Genomic DNA, 26,906 nt, shown 5'->3' on the forward strand with positions numbered 1-26,906 from the left:
TTAGGAAAAAATTTGGCCTGGAAATAGGAAACTTTTCAAATTTCCATTCACTTCTCTAGGAATGTACCTCTGGCTCTATTTCCTGTTTAGGTATTCACACACATTGATACACTCTGAAGGATTATCTGACCAGGAAGGTCTCTGTAACTTGAAGAGCCAGAGATACCACCACATCTACCTCATGGTAAAACACACCAGGACTTCTGTGAATGCCACCACGCTCTGCTACGTGCAGTCTGTGAGGGTTTGGTGTTTCCTACATGTGTTGGGACTAGAAAGGATTAAAAATGTACCCTGTTTCTGCATGGGAGGATGATGGAGCTCCTGCCATGTCCTGTGATAGTCCAGAGGAGACTGATGGCTCAGACCTCTGCCATCAGCATAAAACCCAGCTTGTTTCTGGTTTGGGGACAGAAACTAGGGCACGCCGTGACTCCCCACTTGCTTTACAGCCACTGGACCCAACACCAAAGAAACAGCCATAATCACCTTCCATCTCTTCCTTCAAGAGCTCTGGTGCATCAGAGCTAACACATCAATTCCTGCTTCCAGGGCAATGAGAGAATTAAATGCCTGAATGAAGAAGCAGAACATGTATTTCTTGTTCTGAAGCATGCCCAGCTTGCAGCATTATGAACATACATCTGAACTCTTGAGGCTGGCAGGGTTATAGGAGGATGCTCAGTCTTCCAGAGCTATTTGGTCAGGCTTTTTGCCTGAGCTGGCACATTGATGAGACTACACAGCCGCCAGCATGATCTAAGTGAGTTACAAACTGGCTTGGATAACCTCTGTGAAAACCTCGCAGTGAAAAGCAGATGTTCTCCTCATGGCTGTCCCTCCTCACCAAGCAACACAAGACCCAACTACACCATCCACTTGTGTTGCCCATAGAGGTCTTGGTTTTGCTGACCATGGATAGAGCCGCACAGTTGGCAATGACTCCACCAGGTTCAAAGCTGAATGGCTCCTTAGTCATTTCTTGCAAAGCTGAAGGGGTCACCATGAGCCTGACTTCCTCGTGCTGGCCCAGCCACTGCAGGCCGAGAGTCCTGGTAAAAGTGTCAGGACTTTACCTAGGCAGAGAGAAGATGCTCTGTTGCAAGTCAGAAAAGTCCTTCCAACAGAGGAACAGGAGGATTTGTTCCAATGGTATGACTGCCCTCTGCCTGGTATGACACCAGGGCTCTGAGGAACATGCTCACACATCTTCCAGCCCGTGTGGTGCTGAGCGGGTTGGGCTGCAGAGCTGCTCCCACCAACTGCCGCAGAGCAGGGGCTGCGCCTGCGGCTTGCTCGGCCTGAGGGGGCAGGAGGTCTGAACTGCAACAAGCCTTTGGCTGTGGTCCACTCATCTCTTTTCAAGCAGGTGCACATGCTAAAAACTTGCTTGTCTCCTTTCAGACTGCAAAAAATAGGGCTGGGAAGCTCCCCCAATCAGAGATGTTCCTATTCTGAATCTAAAGTATACTAGGGAGTGATTTGTGGAAGTAGTCATCCTGTGGCTCACCACACTGACTTGGTGCTAAGGAATCTCTGATGGGAGTACTGGGTCATTCACCTGCTTTGGTCTCTCATTTAGAAATAAAAGGACATCCTGGATGCACTCTCCTGACTCAGGCTGTGCAGCTAGGAAGGGACAGGTTGTCAGCAACCACTTCCAAGTTCTGCTTCTGAGGAAGTTCTGTCTTGTTTTCTGTCTTTGAGGAACTGAGGCAAATCAATCCACAGAATGTGCAGATTAAAAACTCTTCAGGAATGGAAGCTACTGTTGGTCTTTGAAGTTTAAGAGTATTTTATAGTATTGTTTGAGCTTCCTTCTGGCCATACGCAGGGTATTTGTCAGAATGACGATTCCCTCCTGTCAGGAATTCAAGCAGGGGAAGCCTTCAAGGGACACAGACTGCTGCTGTACAGGACACTGCTCTCCCTGCTTTTGAACACCTTGCTGCTCCCTGTGCAAATCTGTTCCTGCAGCCAGACACAGTGCCCTGGGCTGAGACCAGCCACTCTGACTAATGCTTGGTTATCAGCTCAGTGCACCTGCAGCCAGGCTGGCAAGCAGACTTCACAGCCCAACTTCTTTAGCTTGGGCTATTTCCCTGAGATTTGATTTTCAGGCACAAACAGAACTATTACTGCTGATAAAGACAATAATGAAATACACAGGCAAGAGAACTAGGATCCACATGGATGATTTCTTTAAGAAGCAAGGTTCCTGTATACTGCAAATGTTTGGGGATCCCAAATCTTTCTTTGTCTTTGGAGGAAACAGTGCAGCTGTTACAGCCCCATCAGTTAACTTGACATTCAAGAGCCAGTCTGATGCTGAACTTGGTTCAACAATGTGAGCTAAGTATCTACCAGCTGGAAGTATATTTTAGATAACATTTTGTTATTTATCAGTTCTAAAACTTGCAGGGCTCATTAGCATGTGCAGAAAAGGTTTGTAGTGCATGCTGTTTCTCCTGTGTAAGATTGCTCTAGACAACATTATTTTTTTATCCCAAACAACTACTCAGATTTAGTTTTGCTGAGTGGTAGAGGTTTAATTTAGTAGATTACAAAGCATGTTCTCAGAACAGCTTTCCTGTCTTACTGTGACAAAAGCTGTGCAGTCCAGGCATCAGAAGACACAAAAAAACAGAAATAAATGTATATCTGCTAAGAGACACACCAGACTTTTATGAAGATGGGAACTTAAAAGATGACAAGAACTTAGCTCTAACTATGTAACTGAATGTGAAACTTCAGCACCTTTAAATCCTGCACTGGTAAAAAGCCATAAAGACTGGGTTTTATCAGGTTTCCTACTAACTGCACATTAACAAGTGAAGAACTCTGACCATCAGCTTCCATATTGTAATGGGAGAATCCCCACTCTTATGTACAATATTTGAAAACTGATAGATGGCCAAGTACACACACACTGCACCCCCCTGTTCTTTGAAATACGTTGCCTTCAATTCCAGAGTTTTATACTCATTACTGTTTAACAGATCTTCATTTTAAGGCCCCAGCAGCACAGGCAATGCATCATTCCACCTGTGGAAGAGTGGGGCTGTGCTCTCTGCCCTGGCTCTCCAGGCTGCTCCTGCGTGCTCTCAGTGCTCAGGGGCCCTGGGCTGCAGCTCTGCTGCCCACCCTTGGCTGGGGCAGCTCCCAGAGCCCACGGCTGCCCCCAGGGCTTCGGCGGGGAGCGGGGCAGGCAGGGGGACGCTGGGCACAGCCTCGCCTGGGGCAAGCTCCCAGAGGAGCCACTGGGGCCACCCTGCTGGGTGTTCTTGTAAGCTGCATTCTGGCTCAGCCTATTATGCCCAGCATAATTTGCTACATGACTGCACCAACTGACTCTACTGATAATCAGCATATGAAAATAACTCAAATGTCCACATTAAAAAAAAAAAAAGGAAAAAAAAGAAAAAAAAAAAAAAAGAAAAAACTCAACATAATTCCATATGGAGAAAGACAACTGAAAACCATGCTCTGAGCATGGAATGAACCTCCAGAAACCTCTTCTAACTTATATCATTCTATTATGATTCATTGAGTAATGTGACATGGAAACTAATTAAAAACGGAACAAAGAAGATAAAAAGGAAAAAATCCAATAATTATCCACTTCATAAAAAACAAAGCTTTTGGAAATAAATCTGAACTATTTGCAAGATGTGTCAAGTCCAGATTTCAGATCGCTGTTAAAGGCACACCACTAAGTACCAGAACTCATTTCTAAGAAGAATTTTTTTTTTTTTTCTGGTAGCACCAGAAAAGTTTGAACTAAAACATTTGAAAATTAGTTTAAACCAAAACACTCTAACTTTTGTGAGAGGGAAGTATTTGACCAGAGCACTAAAAAAAACACTGTGCTACAATCAGTAAATCCACCTTGTGAAATTATTTCAGTTTTAGAAATCAAACCCCTGATAGATGTGTAATTAAATGATTTTTAAATCTCCTCTCTGTCAAAAGCATTTCAAATCCTTCAGGTCAAAGCACTGCAGGTTGCTTTAGAAGGGGAGCTCACACACTGCTTTATGCACAAAGCCTGATTTCTTGTTACAGAAGAAAAGCAACACCAGCTGTACGCACTTGGTAAGAGAGACTTAAGTCATGTTGAAGAGCACACAACTGCAGCCTACCCACTCTAGAGCACAAGCAATCCCTAACTGATGCCACCAGTATCCAGCCCTTCTATATGAATCAAGGGATTTCAAAACAATTTGCAGAGGAGAAATGGGGAACTGAGGCAGTGGGAAGCAAAGCAAACTCCTCACTGTCACTGCACACCAACCCAACCCCCTTCACAAGACAAAGCACCACAACTTCACCTCAAAAATGCAACTTTTGAACTACACCACTGTCTGCATTACAGCTCCTCTGCTCTGTACAGTACTTCTGTGAATGTCCAAGCCCATGAACAGATACAGCAATTAAGTTTTCTGTGAAAGAAAAAAAAATTAGAAAAAGACTGCCATGTGACACCTAGAAGCGTTTATTTTATGCAACAAACTTAAATATGATCATGTGTACATAAAAGTGTACACTGTATCTATGCTGAACAATGCCAGGAAACATAATATTGATGCAACAATCTTCTAAAATAAACATTAAAAAATGAGCCTGGACAGGAAGACAAAATGCAAAACAGACTTACTTCCAATCAGCACAATGCTTAAAATTGAGAGCAATCCTAAACATTTCCAACTTTCCTTACAAAGCTGCCAAAGTCCAACTATTTTTAAAAACTGATTTTTTTTCTTTACATCAATAATAAAAATCTGGTGACAAACATTATAAAATCAAATGCTGGACTGTCTTTACTCCTTTAAAATTTAGAATATTCCAACAGAACCGCAGGAGTAAAAACACTTAAAAGTGATATATGTTTTTATAAAACAAACATCAATATGTACATTTATTGCAAATTATATTAAACTAAAATGGAGGGAAAATTAAAAAATGAAATGTCTACTTGCGAATTAATAACAATTTTAAGTGATTACTTTCCCACTCTGATAAAAATCAGAAAGCAACATTTATAAAATTGCCACCACATGACTTTTCATAGCAGGGAACTGAAATCTGTACATCTTATTTTTGCAGAAAAGTAGGCAGGCAGAAAGAATTATACATAAAACAGTCTCCAAAAGTAAAGCAAAAAAAAATTTTTGTGATTTTTTTTTTTCCTCTAGTCTTGTTTAAAATCCATTCAGTAGACTTCTACCTTTTCTGTGAAACATGGGAATACCTGGCTCTAGGATCATGAATTTTCAATGTCAGTGTAAGGACCTTCTCTGACTTCCTTTAAAAAAAATGCAGCATGAAAGTTAATGGTGTAAATACACTTTTAAACTCCAGAATGCAGGAACTGGAACCAAGTGTTAAGCAATTTGCTTAATTATTGACTTTTCATAAAAAAAGTCTCTGGGGAAATAAGTACAGATGCTTTTAGCCTCTTTCTCAAGAGTTTCTGCTTTACATTTCCATTGAGAAGGATTAATTTCATGTGAAAGGGAAGCATAGTTTTCCTTCTGGTTTCAGAGCTGAAAGCTGTGTGTTTTGAAGTAATTTAAGTTCCTGTACAGGAAATTTCTGAATCCTAGTTTTTGCAGAAGCTTGGAGCATGCCTTTATTTGGCCTTCATTTCCTCCCTTTTCGAGCAAGTTTTCTTTTTACCTTTATGAGGGGAGAAAAGGAAATGACAGTTAATTTTAAGGACATGGAAATTACAAGTGATTCTGAATCAAAATCCTACCAAATATTGTTTAGTAGATTTTAGTTTTGACACTCTTTGTACTGATTCTTCCAACTCCATCTTGTATCTTCTTAACAATTACATAATTAATTGAATACAACTGAACTTCCTCATTGTACAGCATAACTTCCTGATAAACTTGAAACTACACAACTTGATTTGTGCATTTTATAATTCCATAACCAAGTAATATTTATCATGAATATCAACAGTTATCCAACTGCTTTCACTAGAATTGGAGATTAAGAACAGTAACTTGATCTAATTAACTGTAATTACCAAGGTTTATAAAAATAGCTTATTTTACTTCAGAATAGGCACTACTTCTAATGTTTTCCAAGTATTTACAGTAACTTAAAAGTATATGTTTACTTAAAAGCAAAAAACCTATTAGACAGAGCTTTTTTACACACAGATTTCTTTGATTTCTTACTGTACAAACTACAATAAAGAAGTAAAAACAGAGAATTGTCCTATATAAGATGCCTGCTACACCTTAAGGAAGCCTCCCTCTGCTATCTCTGTATCCTCAGTATCTTCCTGGCTGCTCCCACAGGCCTTAAAAAGATCCATTGCATTTTGAGAGTATTCTGAACTTGAGTCTATCTCCAACAGTGAATCTCCATCACTTCCAAGCACCTGGCTTCTGAAAAACGTTAACAATATTTTGGTATTTTGTCCAGGAAACACTGAGATATTACACATTTTAAAGAAGTTATTTGATACAGTAGCTTATTAAAGGCTATGGATAGTGCAATTTGTTCTGAAGACTTGAAGAAATTTGACATATTAAACAAACATTGCAAGGCAGTACACAAATATACTCTTGACAGACCATTTTACTCGTGTATAAAGCTTACTCTGAGAAGAAAAGGTAGAACTATTTTTGTTCAAGGTTCTCTGCACGATCTTCAACTTAAAAATCTCTAGAAAGAAACTATTCCAATGATTCTTTCTTTAGTTAATTTGTGATTTCTTAGAGCACATGGTTTGCAGACCTTATTGCTCTCCCACTTTGGACACTTTTGCATTAATTATGTACCAGGTCCAGCAAAACAAACCTCTCGTGTTAATGCGCATTATGAACTGCTTGTACTGCAAACCAAGTCAACATGTTTAATCACTGAAGTAGCCAGATTATCACGCAAAAGCTGTTTTGTAGTTTACAAAGTTCCAAATGTTAATTTTCAGTTACTTAAAATAGGCATTACAGTACTGGTAACACTAAAAACAAGCACAGACCCAAAATACCAGAAAATAGTTACAGCTGGCATTACAAATTTTCCTGTGCATTAAAGACAGTCAGTTTCCAAGCCTTTGCTATCACTGAAGGGAGGCACAGCAGAGTAGCCAAATGCCAGTGTGCCTGGCATTAATTAACGCTCTGAAACACCATCAACTCTTAGTTCCTTTAGGCAGCAATTCCAGGAAGGGGAACTAAGATGCATAAAAATAACATTTGGTGAAAACAGGTTAAGTTTATCCTGTTCTGATCAAACAAATTAATTTCTCCAACTCCAGCTGCCCAGGTACTTTTAAAAAATAGGACTCAACACAACATATGGTTGCAACATCTGCTGTGGTTTAGTTGTGCCCTTAACTATGCTAGGTCTGCTGTAATTGTAAACTCAGGGTCTGACTTGAGACAGGAAAGGACCACCCCCCCGCCATGCATTTAATTATTTATTTTTACCTCTGTAGATCAATTTGTCTCTGTGCTGCTGCTGGCTTTTTTGCTGTGTCTTGCTGTTTTGGTGCTTTGGCATTACCTGCCTCTAAACTCCCTGGACCTTCTTGGTTGGCTGCTGCCCTCTTCCTTCCCCTGACAGGTGGTTTGTTTGTCTCCTCGTTTTTTGCAGTGGTACCCTGAGGCTCTGGTTTGGTTGGTCGCCCTCTTCTGGTTTTTGCTGCAAGCGATGGGCCTGTTTCTTCTACACTTTTTTCTTCTGTTTTTTGATGAATATTCTCAGTTCCAGATGCTGTTGCTGTTCTTTTTTTCCCACGTTCAGTGCTATTTCCTTGTGTTGTCTGATCAGAATTCATCTCCTAGAAAATAAAAATCATGAATGTGAAGAAAAAAAGATTCAGAAAGGCAAACCCAAACTGTGACCTCCTTCCATCAGAAACACGAGCTTTTAAAACTGTAAGTATTGTTATGAAAACACATCACATGGTCTTAGACCTAGCAGTAAGTTTTACTAAATGGGATTTTGGACCTTATCCTTGCAAAAACATTTTCTACATTGTGTGTAATGTTAGTAACTGCAGCTGATCTATCTTTTACTGATGTGAGAGAGATTACACTAAGAATAATTATCTTCATGAGCTCCTCCCATGATCATTTTTCTGGACAAGTTCCTTTTACTGTCTCTCTGTCAAATCACAAGAGAAAACTGAGAAGCAAAAGAATTATTTCAATACAGTAGTATTTACTGTTTACTTCCATACATGCAAATTTTGAGACCAACATTCAGTAAAGGTGCAGTTTACTGAAGACCTAAGTGCCAGTAAAGAAAAACCCAAGGAATAAAGAAGTAAGATCACACCAAGAATGCAACTTGCTGTGTTTGTTAATTCCTTGTCATGTCTTGAATGGGTATGGCCTACATGCATGGTAATGAAGTGATTAAATACCATGAAGAGGTGTCTGTGTATGTGGAACAGAAAGGGTTAGCAATGCAGTTCTCTACAGAGAGCAGTATTCATATGGAATCAAAGAGGAAGCAACTGGATGCTAAGCCTTCACTTGAGCACTGACTTCCAGAGCAGCTGGGAGAAGGGGCAGAGAAGAAGTATGGCTGGGATGACTTAGCAATTTCAAACAAACCAATGCCACTATTCTAAGTGCTGTATCTGAACCAAGGACTTTTTTTGTTAAATATTCTCCTATTATTTCTTAGGTGTTCAAATGAGTCAGGCAATCTCTGTAACCTTCACTACTGTTCCAGCAGCTTCACCGTAGACACTTACAGTTGCTATTCATATGAACTTTACAGAGTCTCTGAAATTTCAACTTCAAAAACCTAAAAAGCATTTTTGAACATTTACTTTGTATATGCTTTGCCTAACTTTTCTAGGCAATGATACAAATCCAAAACACCTGCTTACTCTGTTTTCATCTAAAAAAAGAGATTAAGCAAATATGTAACTTCTTAAAAAGCCTAAATCATCTATGTATCCCTACATTATTACAAAAATCTACTTTAAATCACAGAATCATCTAGGTTGGAAGTGATCTTTAAAAATCATCTTGTCAAACCTGTTGACAGTGGGGCCTCAGTGGTTATCCAGGGCCTTGACAAGTCAAGCCATGAACACCGATAATCCACCACTTTTCTGGACAGTCTGCTCCAGTGTTTAAATTTCTCCACAATGTTTTGGGGGTTTTTTGTATTTTTTTTTTCCTGCTTGCATCCAGACAGAATTTCTCCCGAAGCAACTTTTTCCAGTAGCCTTTTGTCCTTCCAGCAAGCAGCCTTGAGAATACTTCCTTCCATCCATCTTTTCCATAAATACCTTTTAGACGTTGAAAGACTGATTGATCCTCTCCAAGGCTTCTCTTCTCTAAGCTGAACAAACCCAACACTTCAAACCTTTCTTCACACAATAACTTTTCCATGCCTTAATCATCCTGGTGCCCCCTGCAATGCTCCCTCCAGTTTTTCAGTATCTGCATCAAATGAGGGGGGGACACAGTATTCCAGGTATGTATGGCCTAATGAATGCCAAATGGGCAGGAATAACCACGTCCCTCTATCTGCTGACTACTCAGGACACAGCTTGCTGTCCTCACTGCAGCCAAGGAACACAGCCAGCTCATGCTCTGTTGGTTATCCCCTGGGCATGGTCCCCCAGGTCCTTCCCAGCCAACCTGCACTCCAGCCAAGAAGATCCCAGCATGCTGTACAGCTGCTTGAGTTTAATCTGTCCCAGGTGCAGGACTCAACTGTGCTAAAATTCATGCTATTGTATGTTTTATAAGTTAAAAAATCATTATGATTTACACATGGTGTTCTCCCTTTAATGAAAGAGGGGTGAACCACACAACATATTTTTAATAGTTTAATTAAGATTTTAGTTGTGACAAAATTCCAAAGTTAGATGTTTATTTCATGCTGTAGGACCACTTGACATTTTCTTGGCAGTAATTTCAGTTGAAGCTACTATAGGTGTAACCTTTCACTCTGAATCCCAGGCTCACTGTTACTTACACTGGATAATGCAGAATAAATGTGGGAATGCTTTGGAATTTTAGAAAAGAACAATGAAGTCCATTCAAATGAGTGCTATAAATTACTCTGGATAAAATAAATGGCTGTTTTGAAGATACAGGGCCCTCTGTCAGGCTGGGAAACTGACAACTATATTAAATGAAACTGGATGTTACCAGCTCCTCAGAGACCACATGCAATGATGTGTACTGAAAAAAACCCCAATGTCAAGCTTATTACAGACATCAGTCCATAAAATCCCTGGACATACCTTGTTTTTCACAGGTTCTGTCTTTGCTGGTGTGACCGAAATAATCCTCACAGGATTTTCATCATTTTCACTGACTCCGGTTTCTGATATATCTGAACTTTGTTCCCTGGGAACACCATGGAAGACATAATAAACCAAAAATATACAGAAAAGAAGAAAAACGTTTGGAATTATTTGGAGTAAAGAAAAGGGGGTAGGGGGAAGGGGAATCAATGCAATAGGCTAAATAATTAGTTTAAGAACAATTGAGTTTGCCAGAGTCCACACACGTATTTTCTTTCCCAGAACTGGGAAAGGTCTGAAAGGAATTGGCTGGTCACAGAGCCAAATCCCTTACCACAGACACACCACTGTATAATGACTTTTGCAAACTTAAGACCAGAGCTCTAAAATAGGTTGCGTTCTTTTTCCAGATAGAAAGAGCCAACACTGGAAAATGTAGTGAAGAATAATAAACACGAATAATGCCACAACTTCATAGCAAACAAAAGAACAAAAAAGAGAAAAGTAAGATTATTACAACTTATATCACACACACTTTACAGAACGAATTCTGAGCGCAGTTATACTTCCCTTTGGCCTTATGAAACGTAGCAACTAGACTTGACTTTCTCTGCTTTCTTTAACCATTTATTTTAGCCAGGTAATCAATTCCAAACCAAATTAAACAGTATTAAAAATCTGAAAGTGTAAACTGTTTCTCCAGATTTACAACAAATTTTAAAACTCTGCATCCATATCAAAATAATGCTTGCTAGAAGAAACACGGAGTATTACCATCATATGTTGCATCCTTCCACTGAGACCCTGGCCTGCTTATTTTTATCACCCTTACACAGTTCAGAATATTCCATCTATATCAAAAAAGTTTCTTGTTTCCAATCAGGATTAATGGTAATTTATACATCAAAACATCAATGACACAAACTGAACCAAAAAGCAGGTATGGAGATTTTACCTATTGAGAACTACTACATTTTCTAAAACTGGACAAAATAAGGACACTCTTCCAACATGTAAACACACACACCAAATCATCTCCTGTCCTAAAACTTGCAAGCACAGTTGAGACCATTAAGTAAAGAGCTGATGAAAGAAATGTTGGACTCCCATACCTTGATCTGTTTCCTGCAGAAGAGCTCAGCTCAGAGTTTACACTGCTTCCAGTCTCTGATCCTGTAGTCCTAATATATGGTCTCCTTCCAGTTGCAGATAATGGTTTGTTTACTGTGCCTAATACACCAGTTGGTTTTGGCTAGAAAAAAAAAGTTTAAATCTTAAAAAATGCAAACTTCAGATACATATTTAATTTTACAAATATTTGCTTGAGTATTTAAAAATACTTTTCCTGGGATAAGAGTCTTGATCACAGTGCCATCAGTTTACAGCTACTAACCTTATCTTTACTTTAAAAACATTGTTTATCCTTTTACTTCTTGTAATTTAAAAGCACTTAATCAACTGCTCTTCTCTCTCACATGCTTTGAAGACAGAGCAGCTGGAGAAGTCTCAACAAAAGCCAAAATGTTAGGCAATATTAGAGCTGAGAGCCTCTGGGTAAGGATGAATGGGAAAGCAAATAAAGTTGATACTGTTGTGGGAGTCTACTGACTATTGACCACCCAGCCAGGATGCTACTAACAATACATCCTTCTACAAGGAATTACCGGATCTTTCTGGATCAACTGCCCTCGGCCTTATGGACAACCGTGGCCCTGTACATGGGGGACAACAGACTGGGCGCTGTAAGACTTTTGGGTGCTCTGGGAATCTGCTTTTGAAGGTACTGCCATCTATGAACATTGGTCACTTTTTAGGAACCATCTCTTAAAGCACAGGAGCAGGCAATTGCAAAGTATAAGATGTCAAGCAAGTGAGGCAGAAATTTAGCCTGGCTGAGCAGGGATCGTCTTCTGGAACTTAGGCAGAAAATGAAAGTACACAGTATTTGGAAGCAATGACAGACAACATGGCAGGATTACAGAAATGCTGTTCACCACTGTAGGGAGAAAATTCCTGTGGCCAAAGCTTGATTAGAGTTCAAGTTGGCCAGCACCATAAAGGTCACAAAAACGGCTTTTTAAGATATGTCAAAAGCAAAAGGAGGATCAGAGATAATACTGGGCCATTACTTGATGAGGTTGGTCACCTCACAAACAGGAGGTGACAAAGCAGAAACACTTAACCCCATCTTTGCCTCTGTCTTCAACAGCAGTGATGGGCCCTGGGACCCCCAGAGCCCTGTGTTACAGCACTATGTCTGGCAGGAATGATAAACAACCCCAGTTCCCTCAGCTTCTCCTTGTAAGACTTGTGCTCCAGACACTTCACTCATTTTGTTTTCCTTCTTTGGACATGCAGTAAACTCAGCTAGTAAGCAAATGGAGCAAATAAATTATTAAAGAATAATATATTTAAATAAATACTGTGCAGAATTAGAACTAGGATGATGCAGCCACTGAACACATGTCCAGTAACAAGCCTTTTCTACAGAGATTGTTGCTTTTTTTGCTAGCCAATGTTTTCCAGCATCTATAGTATCTTTCTCCCGCCTGCTCCACCACAACTTCCACCCATGGGAAATATATTTTCTTCTCGGGAATACCTTAATTTATTAACTTGGCCTCTAAGGAAATGTAAAATTACATGAAGAATGTGACATGCCAGTTACGAAAACTTCCTTGACTGCTCTCCAGGGACAAAATATAAAACTTCCTGTTGCCTACTCAGCCTCAGCACACGGGTCAAGTCATCAGCCACAGCAAGATCTAAAACCTTATAATTGTATCACAGAACCCCATACAGATAGTGATTATTTCTAAATCATATTTATATAATTATATGCAGAAAAGTAATATAAAAATAAAACACAAATATATAAATATAATAGTTCAAGTTGGCCACTGCAATGGAAGATAATAAAAAATTTTACAAATACATTAACAAAAGAGGGCCAAGGAAAATCTCAATGCTTTAGTGGACATGGAGGGAAACATTGTAACCAAGGATAAAGGAAAAGCTGAGGGATTTAATGCCTTCTTTGTCTCTTTAACAGAAAGGTCAGTTATACTCAGGCTACCCAGCCCCTGAACTGGTAGACAGGGACAGGGAGCAGAACAGATCCCCTGCAATCCAGAAGGAAGTGGTGGCCTGGTGAGCCATTCTGACAGTCACAAGTCTATGAGGCTGGATGGGATCCCCCTGAGGGTGCTGAGGGAGCTGATGGAAGAGTTTACCAAGCCACTCCATCATTTTTCATCAGTCCTGGTTAACTGGAGAGGTCCCAGATGACTGGAGATTGGCCACTGTGATGCCAATCTACAAGAAGGCCAGAATGAGGATGTGGGACATCTAAGGGCTGTCAGCCTGATCTTGGTGGCCAGTAAAGTTATGGATGATATGTTGGTTATCTTGAGTGCAACCACATGGTGTGTACAGGGGACCAGGCCTAGCCAGCACGGATTTAGGAAAGATGGGTCCGGCCTGAGCAACGTGATCTCCTTTTATGATCAGATGACCTACCTAGTGGATGGGGAAAGGCTCTGGATGTAGTCTACCTGGACTTCACTACAGCCTTTAATGTTGTCTCCCACAGCACACTCTTGGAGAAGCTGGCAGTGCATGGTTTGGACACTTGCACTCCTCACTGGGTTAAGAACTGGCTGGGTGGTCAGGCCCAGAAAGGTGGTGAAGGTGCTACATGCAGCAGTGGCTGGTCACTACTGGCGTTCCCAAGGGAGCAGTGTTAGGGCCAGTCCTGTCAGTACCTCTACTGATGATCTGGACTAAGGGATTGAGTGTCCCCTCAGTCAGTTCACAGATGACACCAAGTGAGTGGCACTACTGTCTGCTGGAGGGCCAAAGGCTCTGCAGAAGGACCTGGACAGGCTGGATCAATGGGCCAAGGCCCATTGGGGTTCAACAATGCCAAGTGCTAGGTCCTGCACTTGGGTCACACCAAGTCCAGGCAGTGCTACAGGCTGGGGCAGAGTGGCTGGAAAGCTGCCCAGTGGAAAACGACCTGGGAGTACTGACTGAGAGCTGCTGAACATGAGCCATGGTGTACTCAGGTGGCCAAGGAGGCCAATGGCATCCTGGCCTGTGTGGCCAGCAGGACCAGGACAGTGACTGTCCTCACTATTCAGCACTGGTAAGGCCACACCTTGAATCCTCTTCCTGATTCAAGGTCCCTTACTGCAAGGACACCGAGGTGCTGGAGTGAGTCCAGAGAAGTGCAATGCAGCTTGTGAAGGGTCTGGAACCAAAGACTTATGAAGAGCAGCTGAGGTAGCTGGGGGTGTTTGAAACTCTTCACAACTGACTGAAAAGAGGCTGTAGCCAGGTGGAGAGTGGCCTCTTCTCCCAGGCAGCTAAAGACAGGAAAGAGGCAATGGCTAAAAGCTGTGCCAGGGGGAGGTTGAGGTTGAACATCAGGAAAAATTTCTTGACTGTCAGGCATTGGAATAGACTGGCCAAGGATGTGGTGGAGTCACCATCACTGAAATATTCAAGAAATACTCAATATGGCATTTAGTGCTATGGTTAGTTGATAGGGTGGTGTTTGGTCAGTGGCTGGAATCAATGATTTTGGAGGTCTTTTCCAACATTAATGATTCTCTGATATCTCCTACTGTTGTACTGAACCTAACTCTGCATTATGTTTTGGAAAGCCTCTCCCAAAGGTGCTTTGCTTTGCAAATACAGAATGTTAGAATCACAGAATAACTCCAGCTGGGACTCCCTGAAATAGATGTTCAAAAGTGCAGACATTTGCACCTGAATTTAACAGCAATAAAAGCTATATTAAAAATATCACAACTGAAAATTTAAGATTGCCAATGCTAGTGGTATCACAATTCTCTGTATGCAGTGTAACTTTACGCCAAGCTTACTTCAGTAGTAGAAGAAACTAATCAAGAACCTGTACCCCAGTGCACAGATAACAACCTTGATGTTGTGTACTCATCAGGTAGTATGTTCAAGGAATTAATTATATGTCATCGAATAAAAGAGTTACAAATCACTGTACATGAACTCTTAATATAACTTTTAACAGCGGTCCAGAACATTTTAAAAACCATAAGTAATATTCAAAGGCTTGCAACTTGTCAAAATACAGTACCTTTCCTGTCAAAAGAAGAACCCTTGTCTCTTCTGAAATGTAATTCCTGTCATTGCAGAAATCCTGAATAAAAAAACAAAATTAGTTTGTATTTGATGTCTCAATCTCACCTCTTTTTTATATACACTCAACTAACTTCTCAGATGCAACTATCAAGAGTTACACATACTTCACAGCACGCAACCTGCTGACTAATGAATCAATCTAATAAAGAGAGGTCGAACTCGTATTTTGGTGAAGATTTACAGTGAGCACTACTGAATGACAGTATGCCATACCTAAAATAGGAATGAACATTTTTCCTTCTAAAGTGACATGAATTTTTTGAAATTATGCAAAACTGTTCTCCCTATTTGTCCACTGGCACGTTTTTAATGGAAGTCCTAACAGAGGAAAAGAGGTGCCATTTTCTCTAAACAAGTTGAAAGTTGTTACCTTGGTCATGCTGAGTATCAGAGTTTACGCAGACCGAAATCCTGTAACTGAATAAAGGCACCAGCTCACTGTTACATGGCACCTGCCATTTCACAATTAAATAGGAAACAAATTTTGCTTAAACTGCCTAGGGCACTAAAAAATGTCAGCCAGTACATTCTCCAGGACAACTAAAACATCAGGTCTGGTCCAGAGAATTATTTGTGCTCCCCTAACACTTTTCAGAAGCAAGGTCTCTTGGAGAGCAGTAGTGCCACTGCTGACAGCAGAGGTGTACTTGCCAAAGCCACGTAAGAGGACCAACTTGTACAGCAAGCAGAATAGCCCAAAAACTACTGAGAGATAGTAACATATCATGGGGAACATAAAATAATGTTCCCTTTTTTTTTCTGATTTGCATTCTAAGTCAGATATACAGTCAGAAAATACATATATTCTCAAACATTCAGATGCACTTGTAAAACACACCAATGAAATGATTCAGCAATACATGCCAACATACCAGCATTAATTCCAGTTAGCTCTCACCCAGTTACAAACATTTCTTAATACAGACAGCACAACCAGAGCTGACATTAAAAAATTAACCGCTGATAATAAAATACACATTTTCCCACTTATTATCTTACAGAAATAACCAGCTCTCACTCATCAAAAAAATGTATTTCCCCTTATTACTTTGGAAATAAAATTAACAAATTTACCTTTTCAGGCTGTGTAAAAAATTTGGTTGGCAATACAGGGTCCTTCGGTGAATCTGCATTGCACAAAGCACTTTTGCTGTTGATTACACATAGTGCTACATCACATACTGTGTAAAGTTTCTGGAGAAAAAAAGAAGAAAAGCATGCTTTAGGAATTACTCACTGTTTTTACAGTGTAGAAAGAATGCGGTAGTTCAAAAAGTTTAAAGTATGCATTTAAATAACCACCACTAAGGACATTTTTAAAAACTGTATCATTAACCATACTGCTGGGCCTTCAAACATATGGAGAAGTCCTCATTTTTCAGATGATACTATTTATAAAACCTAGTAATACTTTACATGACTATGCTGTACAATTGAAGCTCTTGCTCAGTCAAATCACCTTAAATGGTTTCTCATCACTGCTAGAAACGAATGGGTTTAACAATAACTGCATAATGCAATATTTCCGCCCCCAACAGCAGAAGATACTTATGTGAAGAAACTAGGCAGTTGTTAAAATAAGGCAGGCAGTAGCAGGAATACTTTCAAAAAATGCAGGTATTACATACTGGCTGAGGTCAGCAAGGTTTTGCAATGAGATTGGAAACATACAGACAGTGCTTGCAATTAGCAGTGTCTTTAAAAAACCATAAAAGTGTCAGAGCTAGTTCTTTCAGACTTCCTGCAAAATCGTGCTTGTGAAACCCTCAGCTCATCACCCAGCACTAATCTCAACTGCATTTCTTACTTCATTGGCCTTTGGCTCATCAGGAGACTGAGCATCTCGAGTAAGCTTGATGTTTTCTGACATCTTTTTCATGAAGGCATGGCTATTGTTTTCATTCTTTGTCATTAAAACTTCAAGCATGAACCACAGGCACCTAAAAAGCCATAAAACCACAAGCAATTACACTCCAGCATTTATACTACATCTCCTACATATAGCAAAGCTTTACAAAATTTTGTTAGCTGTACCAGCTTTTTCTTAAGAAAACAAAATCAATTTGAAGACCTAAACAGATAACTTCATATAATGGTGTAAACAGAGTCTAGACCTTTACCACACACAGTCTTAATTGTACTCCTTTGATTAACCTACCAAATTAGTGTGCTCATTACCATCTGTAAATACTGCCCAGCCAATCAACTTTTTTCTCTTCCACATATGAACAGAAACAGGAATTCTGGTGCTATCATCATGCAAATGAAATTCTGTAATCAATACCTTGAGCGCCATGTCCTTATCAACAGTGGACCATGAGCACACTCAAGGCAGGCTTAGTCATGCTGCTACTAGACAGTTATCCACACGAGGTGGATTAATACTGCAGTTCAGATAGGAGAGAAGATTGAAAAAGCAGGACAGATTCTTCCCAGTGTTCTGTATGGGAGGAAAATTCTCCCAGGTAAGACTCAATGGAATTAGCCTTCCTAGGTTTCTTTCTTTAGCTCTAGCTTACTTCTAGTGAGACTACATTGAATTCTGACTGACAGTTTGTTTTAAAAATTTGTCAGTTACGATATAAAGCCCAACTGGTCCATCCATGCTATCGCTTGCTATCAAGCTCCACCACTGCATATGGTTAGAGGATCAACAGTCCCTGTAAGGTAAAATAGTGCTCAGTCGGGAAAGACATACAAATTCCCTGTTCACAAAAGCCCCCACCTTCTTACCTGATACAAACTGTAATGAAAGAGATGAAGAACATCTCTCTCAAAAGCTCAGAGGCTAATGCTTCATCAAAATACTTACAGAGCTATCTGATGTTCAAGAAACTAAGATGTCTCTAGTCTGACTTGCATCCAAGAGCTACAAAGGCTGTAGTAAATCAATCTGTTAGAAAACTTTACATCCATGTATACACTGTTTTCAAGAACTTGAATAGGATGAACACAGGACCAGTAACATACCACTCTGACCCAGGTTCTGCAAAATCCAGTGTTACCCCAAGATTACTACTGAGAACACATTATACTCTGGTAATTCCAGTTAACTCTTGTCAAATTCAATAGCTTGACTTTCCTACTAAGTCAGGAAATTACATAAATAATTATCAACTTTGAACAAGACCTGTCCAAAACACCAGTGTGATTTTATGCAAAAAAATATGCACCTAGAGGAACACAGTCACATAAAGTCATTCTTTGTATCTTCTTCAGTAATTTCAGAACATGAATTAGGAAGAGAAAGATGCTTGAGACAGTATAAAGATAAAAAACAACCAACCCCAAACAAACCCCTGCAGGATAAGCTTAAAAAACGTCATCAGTAACAGTAAGTATCACAGATAATGGTTCAGGAACTGCTAAGCATGCATTTACTGCACATCACTGTATCTAGGCCATGTAAACCAAGATGAACTAGGGAGACACCTACAAAACACTGCAAAGCCTGTTTTTCCAACTTTGCAAGCATCTATGTTAACACTTTAAAGTGAACACTAAGACATTCAGAGCTGTTAAAAGAAACACTGTATCACATTGAATGGAAAACATTTTTCTCATATCTCAGGAGACTCTTCAGAGAAGTATTCCTGCCAAAATTCCCCTACAGAGTATTTCTTTGTTTGGAGCAGTCCCTTCTGGCTAGTTCAGCCAGTCTGCGACAAACATGAGGGAGGAAATCCAGCAACAAAGGAAAGCTATAAAAGGACCGTCCAAAAAAGCTCTGCGCACTAGAAAGTGCTTCTCAAAGAAAGTATTAACTCAGTGACTGCCAATCAGAACTTGTTCCCATGCATTCTGGATAAAGTACATGCTGGAGGATGCTTTCAGATGTTGCCAGGAACAGGGAGTGCTGGGACAAAATGCAGACTTGTTGGTAAGGTAAAAAAATCTTCACTTAGTTCAGGTCTGACCAGGTGTGAATCAAGTAATTCAGAAATCAGAACACACCAAGCTTTTCATTTAGAGAAAGAATCAGACTTGGACTGTGAGAAGTGAAGGTGCAAAAAGCATTGAGATCTGAACTAGTCTATTGGTGCCAGAATAGAACTGCTTTCTGGATGATGCATACTGTAGTATGTGGTTATACATGCCTAATACCAAAACCAACAAAGCTCCGTTTCATCAAAAATTAATACAACAAAAAACTAAAACACTAAAACCAGCACTGTGTGGTGAGAGAGACAACATGCTTCAACAATTTTTAAGTGTTAACTCTTTTCTAAAACTTTAAAATTCACTGCAAGACATAAGGAGTAAAAAGTTATAATTAAGATATGAAATACTATTTGAGGCACACAAGAAGGTCTGAATGTGGAAAGAGTACAGAACAAGCTCCTGCCAAGTATGACGGTATTGCATACAGTAATCTGTGCTGAATACATTAAGAAGTACTAAGCCTGCACTGCTGATGTATAGTGCAAGTGGTAGGTCAGCAGTAATTACTTAGAATGAATTTTAGTAGGCTTGCATAGGAAGGGGAAAACAAGTTTCCAGTGAGGCAGGACCTACCCAGCCTGTTTTCAAGTCCTGGAGAAGCACCCTATTTTAAAAGTTCCAAAATATTTGAACTAACATTACTTGATATCCTATAAACATTCCTAGGCACAAAGACAAGACTCTAAAATCTTTACTTACTTTAAAAGAAGGACACACAACTCACTAATTTGGTATACTACAGATTACCATTTGGGCTTTCAGAATATACTGCTAAGCAGCTGTTGATGCCTTCTTCCCATGGTTAAAGTGTTCCATATTTCCATTTTCCATTTAATCTAGTTTGGAAGATACTGCTGATAAAACAAGTATTTCTTCTTCCAAATTAGTTTTTTCCTCTTCCTAATCTGTATCTTTCCAAGTGCAGAACAATTCTCACCATAGGAATTCTAGAATCACTTGACACTTACTCTTTGACATCACGAAGCTGATCAACATCCTGAGGTTTTGTGAAATCTGGATCATGTGCCAGTAAGTGAATCATATATGGTACCACATACTCAGGCAGCAAGGACAGCAATTTTTCTACAGTAATAACAACAAAAAATTGCTTCTATATTATACACATACACATGCATCATAAGAAAAACTTTTTCAAATTTTTTACACGAAATGTAAAATTTTGACTTGCATTTTCTTCCTACTGACTTTACTTTTAATGAATCATTAAAAAAAATGAACATGTTTTACTGCTACAAATCTACTTGGTCTTGCTTCAGGAAGAAGGTCATAAAGCCTAAAAATATCAGGACACAAAATTTTGTTTTTTGAGCAAAACAACTATAATCATAAGAGCACTGGATTTTACATCCATAAGTCTCAGCAATGTACAGAGGAGTATTTTATTGTTTATGCTAATACTGAACTAAGTAAATTTAGATTTGAATGTGTCTAATATAAAGATGAGGAAACAGATTAAACTTATCTAGTGTTTCTTTAGAAAAGCCAATTGCTTAAGGTTTAATAATTATTCCTTCCAGTTTAGTATTATTGTATGCTTAACAATTTTAGTGAAATACTAACCATTAGCCATAGGATTCTGCTTAATATATTCTCTTCGTATACTGATGTTCTTGAGCAAGCACTGTCTGGCATGTGCTCTTCTCTCCTTCACAGGGTCTTTGGCACACAAAGCAAAGATTGCCATATATTCCAATGGGAGCAGTAACTTCACAAGTGCCTTATGCAGCTTCTGGGCAAATATCTGCCTCACTTGGTAGCATTCATCCTACAGCAACACAAACCATAAAAGTGCAACCATCAAAATCCTGGTCTTAGAAAAAAAAAAAAAAAAAAAAAAAAAAAGAGGCATTCAAGGTGGAATTATGAGGAGGCTTTTAAAAAATATGAACAGAAGCAGCACTGTTAACATTTGAAATTGAAACTTCAATCACTTGTGAAAGCTGCAGTGAGGAACAGAATATACTCTGCAGCAGCAATAAAAGCTCAGATGTAAGGACTCAGAACTCAATTAAGGGTCACTTCAATTCTAATGCAGTTACTTACATTAATGACGAGTGCACAGAGCTGGAACTGTTCTGGGGTAATTATTTCATGGTAACAGGGTTCCTGTGCAAGCTTCATTATTGCACTACCAGCAGCTAATCTCAGTCGAGACATATCTGATTTACTAAACATGGCAGAGAAAAACCCCAAATAATTAATCACAGCTCACCACAACTATCCTTAAATTACCTGCATGTCTCAATTTCTTCTTTTTACAAGATCAATGATGTCCCAGTAACATAGCTCTACATCAAGCTAAATTAACCTTACCAAATTTGTGAAAAATAAAGTGCCTTACTTTCCCCACAAAAATCCTCTACTTTGAGTAAAACAATGAAATTAGATGAGTCAAGTTTCTTGTTTTCCTATCACTGTCTAAATTAAAGCAACGTTTTTGCCACAGTTTCTCTCTTTCCTTCCTTCACCCTCAAGACGAAGCTGAGGTGCAGCTACCTCACAGGTGGAATGAAGAAGCTCCACCCAAGATAAAATCTAACATGCTTGGGAGGTACTTATCACTCAATTGTTTTCAAAGATACCTCTGCAGGTGTTCTACTCTCTACAATGTCTTTTATTAGGAAAATAATCTAATTTGGAACTCTGCAGGTATTAGCAAATTGCAAGAAAGGGAGTATCTAACATAATTTCATGCTGCCACTCCAGTCCTAATATTACTACTCTGATCAAATCTGCAGCCAACATGGTGCTGACCTTAACATTCCACAAGCACTCTAAAAGAACCAACATTCTCTGAAATTCTAAAACAAGTTTATGCAAGCCTGCAAGGAACAAAATCTGACCTGATTCGCTTCTGTTCTGTCAAGTCTCCTTCACTGACGAGCATGGCTGACAACAACCGGAGTGTGGAATTTGCGGATTTTGACTGGTTGTTTTTCATACCCAGCAACCAGCGTACCAGAAGTTTAATTGCCTGCACCTATCGCACACAAACAAATCAACAATCAACTTACTTGCCAGAGCTGGTAAGTTACTAAGATCTACTGTTGTCAAATTGAAATTCCCATAGGTTTCTGTGTATTAGAGCTGGTACATTTTTAAAGGAACAGAATGAAGCAGTAAATATTTAGAGTGAAAAAGAAGAAGTTTTCTTCTTTCTGACCTCAGGAGACTACAACTATGGTCCACCGTCTCTGCAGATTTGCATCTGCAAAGGATGCAAGATACTTGATATATGATTAAAAGTAAAAGCAACTAGATAAAAACTCCTAGAAATGGCTATAATTGGATTCCCATTCATTGGGGTTTCAATTTACTTCAAATCTGTTTACAAGTCAGTAAAGTCAAAGTCATCTTTCTTGTAAGGAAAACTCCAACTTTTGAATTTCTTGATCTTCTCAACACTCGGAATAATTAATACCAGGAAGTGAAGACAACAGAATGCACAGTTTCTATCAGTTTTGTGTATAATCCACAAAAACAATAATGTTCTTATAGGACTAATACAAAAACACTTGAAGGGATTTCTTCTGATATTCCCCACAGCTTGAAGTAAACTTTTAATTGCAGATATACACATTATTGCTGTCAGCAGATAACACACCTTTGCTAGTACTTCTGGAGAGACTTCTTCATCCGGAGACCACAATTTTCCATTTTTCTCACCTGTTGACTATAGAAATTCATGTAAGTATACAAACTGGTTCAATCCATACAGAAAATGAAGAAGTAAAAATAGAAGAAAGTAATGGATTAGGCTTTCTTTTACAAAAAAGTATGTTTTATAATGCAATTATCACTGTACTAACCACTTACAGAACATTACCTTACAGACTCGTTTCACAAAAAAGCTGTATTCCCCACAGAGTTCATAATAGGCTAACAGCATAATAAGAACTTACAAAAAAAAAAAAAAACAAAAAAAAAAGAAGAAAAAAAAAAGATAAATCTTACCCTGTCATTCATTAGCAGATCTTTCACAATGAAATTTGCAACAACAGATTTCATTGGAGAAGCAAACTGGTCTGGAGCCAACATAGAAATATGACCCAAAGACACCAGGGGTGTTATAAGCTGTTCTGGTACATCAGCATTCAAACTTCTACTAAGAGGCTGGGGAAGAAAAAATTTAAAAAATTGAAAATTCGGCTTCAGTTAATAAATTAACATGTCTTAAAATAGTATATTTTACTGCTGTATTGCTGATGGATTTCACTGTTTTTCCAAAACAATTAATAAAATTAGCAATCAGAAGTATCAAGAATACAACTTCCTATTCAACAGAGTAAATAAAAATCTCATATAAGGTAGGGGCAAAACAAATTCTATATTCTCTTCTTATTTTAAAGTGAAACACATTCAAACCTGAGTGACATGGGAAAAAACTTTGACTTAATTTTGTTCAGTAGTTGTGAAAACCTGAATCCCAACTGCCAATGGTAGAAAACAGCAGCCAAAACCTTGAAAACCACCAGGAACATTTCTACTAGCCATCAGTATTTACCTTCCAGGTAACAGTCACCAGGACAATTCCTGTATCACCCCACATCACTGCATCAGATTCTGGTATCTTAGGGAGGGAACAAGCACTCCCACAGAAGTCTAAGCAGAAATCGAACTTTGCAAGCTTAATTCAAAGCTTTTCACACTTATAAATTATGCACAGGCTCAAAGACAGCCAAGATTAAGAACCTAAAATATTTTACAAGTGCAGACTAATAATGTTATTATTTAAAAGACTACAGTGAGAAGTAATAAACTGCTCTGTATAGAGTATCTTTTTGCTTAATAACTTGTCTAAGGAAGCAGTAAGTGAGCAGTAAGCTGATGTTTGAGCTTACAGCCAAGTTGTTCTGCACCAACTGCCTTAGTGAGGCAAGGCTGTATGTGTAAAGACCTTAAAGCTGGGTAATTTAATACAGCTTGAAAGCAGGGAATGTTTTCTCTCATTTAGTATCCTCCATGGGATTTGCTGTGGATCAGGCCAGCATATTTAGCTTACTTCTCCCATGCAGATAAAAAGAAAAATCTTCATCTATCAGACATGAAAATGTTAGTTAATTGTGACTTTAAGAAACAAATATTAATAACTTGCTATTGTAAAATTAATGACTTAACTACCATACATCTGTAGGCTTCCTGACCTCATAAACTGTTACCTGTTAATAAACAGTAGGAATTAATTTTAATTACTAGTATCAATTAATAACAGAAACAAATCTTAAAAGCAAAAAGGCAACACATACCTCAAAGATCTGTGCAAGTTGTACTTCTTTATTTGAAAATATGGCATGTATACAGTGAACAGCTTGTTTTGCCTGATGAGGAGTGCCTCTTTTTGCTTTCTGATGCAAAATCGGAATTAGTGTTCTGTGTGAACATTAAATAGAATACTTCAAAATGCAATTTGCAATCTACAAAAAAATAAGTATCTGCACACACACAGATCTATCATCACTGTCTCATAAATCAAGTATTCCTTTGAAGTCTATTCAGGAAAGATCACAAAGTAAAAAGCAGGATGGACCTGTATTTAGCAATACTTGAATATCTGATTGTACACATACAAGAAGGAAACAGCCCACAGGGAAAAAAAAAATCAAACATGAAAGAAAATAATGATCAAAATAAAGCTATTTAGGAAGACAAATGTAAGGTAGGGGCAACATGACAGTTTCAGCTAGGGTGAATTCCTGGACTTATTATCCAAGCCTGGGAATGACAGGGGTGAAGAAAATCTGTGAAAGCTAAGAATAACCACTGAACATCAGTGTGTTTACAGGCTTTTATAACCAGAACTTTTAATCACAATGTATACCCAAGCAAACAATTGCTTTGCTGTGAGATTTTGAATCTCCTGCAATCTATCTGCTGATCAGAAGGCACGGAAGGAAAGCGCAGGGCAGGAGCCACTCCCGATACTAGGTCCAGGCTGGTCAGACTGTTCAGTGTCACTGCCCAGGCAGTGCTGGAAGGCAGGCCTGGCCCATCAGAGCTCAGCAGCTGAGACACTAACTCAGGAGGTTCACCCTGCAACTCACCCAGCAACTAACATGAAAAAACAAAACCACCTAGAAAGAGTCGGACACAGAAACATCCCCAGAAATCTCCCTGCCTCCTTGAAAAGCTCTTTTACAGTATTCAGTACATGGATTATTCAGCACCCTGCTGACACATTCTACATAATCAAAATCAGCAATCGAGGCTAAAGAGCAACTAGCTGGGTTGAAAGAATCAAACCTCAAGTTTCCTCAAAACCCCCACAAAATCCAAAACCAAACCAAAGACCCTGAAAAACATGTTAACAGTATTCTGAAGTAGAAAATATCTTCTCAAACCTGCCAAGGTTGCACAAATTGGATTAACAGCCAAAACATGACAGAATACAGGAAAACCTACAGTTAAAATAACCTTCAATGCCTAACCTACAGTTTTCATGGTGTTAAGTACATGTACATTTGCAAGGCCTTGGTGCAGCAGTTACAAACCACACCTCAGCACACCCCAACTGACACAAATCTGCAAGAGGTGAAACCTGAAACGTTGACATGCACCTCTACAAGTTTACACATGGTCCACAAGCTCTGTTTGAGCACAGCCAGTGCTCTCATGAGGGTCCCAAGTCATATGGTGGTCTTTGTCCATGAACTGGTACAAAACCCCTTATTCATTTCCTATACAAGGAAGAAAAACTTGAGCTGCTGCTGGTGAACACTGCTTCAAAGGACAGCAAGTGTCCTGCTCACAGAAGCATTTAAAAAAACCTGAAAATACAAACAGGTCCCTTGAAACAAACTATCTTGTTGATTGTATCAGATAGTTTATTTATGATAAAGATTTCTGAATACCTGAAGTCTGGAACATCTACTTGTCCTCAGACGTCTTTTTCTTTGTGTCAAGTGAAAACACTGACATGGTTTTTCAGAATGCCAACCTGACTTGCCTGGAAACCATGCCAAGGATGCTACCTCCACTTTGACAGTCACATTTTTAAGTGGACACCTCCCAGACTAAACTTCACCAATATCTGGCTAAGGCACAAAGTCAAAGAAATGTCAGCAATACCAGATCCTTTGAGAGAACATGATATAGTCTAGCAATAGAGTATTGATTAAATTCTAGTATGGAACCAAAGCACTTGGGACTATACTGGGAACTGTACTCACAATGAGGAGAGCTGGGCTCTTCTTTCTTTTTAGCCCTACAAATGCCTTAAAATGTATCTCATATACCCGTATTTGTAATATTTTTCTTTTGCCCAAAATCTGATCCCCATTCAGAAGAATCACTGAGGTTACAGCTTTAATTTACAGCAAACTTAGAAGTGTACACTAATATGAATTTTAGCATGGGAATATCCAAAATGATATTTCAATATATGAGAACTTGAAACATGTGATTTATTATTTGGACAAGTTAGTTACTGACAGGCTGATTTTAAGGTTTCAGATGTTACTCACAAGGTATTTAATAGTCAGTGAATACCTAGTAGATTATGCAGCTTTAATCAGCAGTA

The 26,906-nt window shown here is 39.1% G+C and overlaps 1 protein-coding gene across 2 annotated transcripts in view; it reads right to left on the minus strand.

Annotated features, from left to right (window-relative positions):
• Nucleotides 1–4,479: 4,479 nt before the first annotated feature.
• PDS5A (PDS5 cohesin associated factor A) overlaps nucleotides 4,480–26,906 on the minus strand; it is a 78,160-nt gene continuing 55,733 nt past the window's right edge. The window contains exons 20-33 of one of the 2 annotated variants that reach the window (XM_041470425.1): nucleotides 24,637–24,760; nucleotides 23,345–23,503; nucleotides 22,995–23,063; nucleotides 22,234–22,370; nucleotides 21,434–21,557; nucleotides 20,951–21,155; nucleotides 20,338–20,452; nucleotides 17,235–17,367; nucleotides 16,502–16,621; nucleotides 15,363–15,425; nucleotides 11,356–11,495; nucleotides 10,241–10,346; nucleotides 7,452–7,804; nucleotides 4,480–5,679 (exon numbers count right to left, since the gene is read on the minus strand). In XM_041470425.1, coding sequence (XP_041326359.1) covers nucleotides 5,676–5,679; nucleotides 7,452–7,804; nucleotides 10,241–10,346; nucleotides 11,356–11,495; nucleotides 15,363–15,425; nucleotides 16,502–16,621; nucleotides 17,235–17,367; nucleotides 20,338–20,452; nucleotides 20,951–21,155; nucleotides 21,434–21,557; nucleotides 22,234–22,370; nucleotides 22,995–23,063; nucleotides 23,345–23,503; nucleotides 24,637–24,760 — 1,852 coding nt within the window. In that variant the 3' untranslated portion in view covers nucleotides 4,480–5,675. The other variant, XM_041470501.1, reaches the window with a different exon arrangement.

Source organism: Pyrgilauda ruficollis, unplaced genomic scaffold (assembly GCF_017590135.1).
Source record: "Pyrgilauda ruficollis isolate IOZ18807 unplaced genomic scaffold, ASM1759013v1 scaffold1, whole genome shotgun sequence".
NCBI lineage: Eukaryota > Metazoa > Chordata > Aves > Passeriformes > Passeridae > Pyrgilauda > Pyrgilauda ruficollis.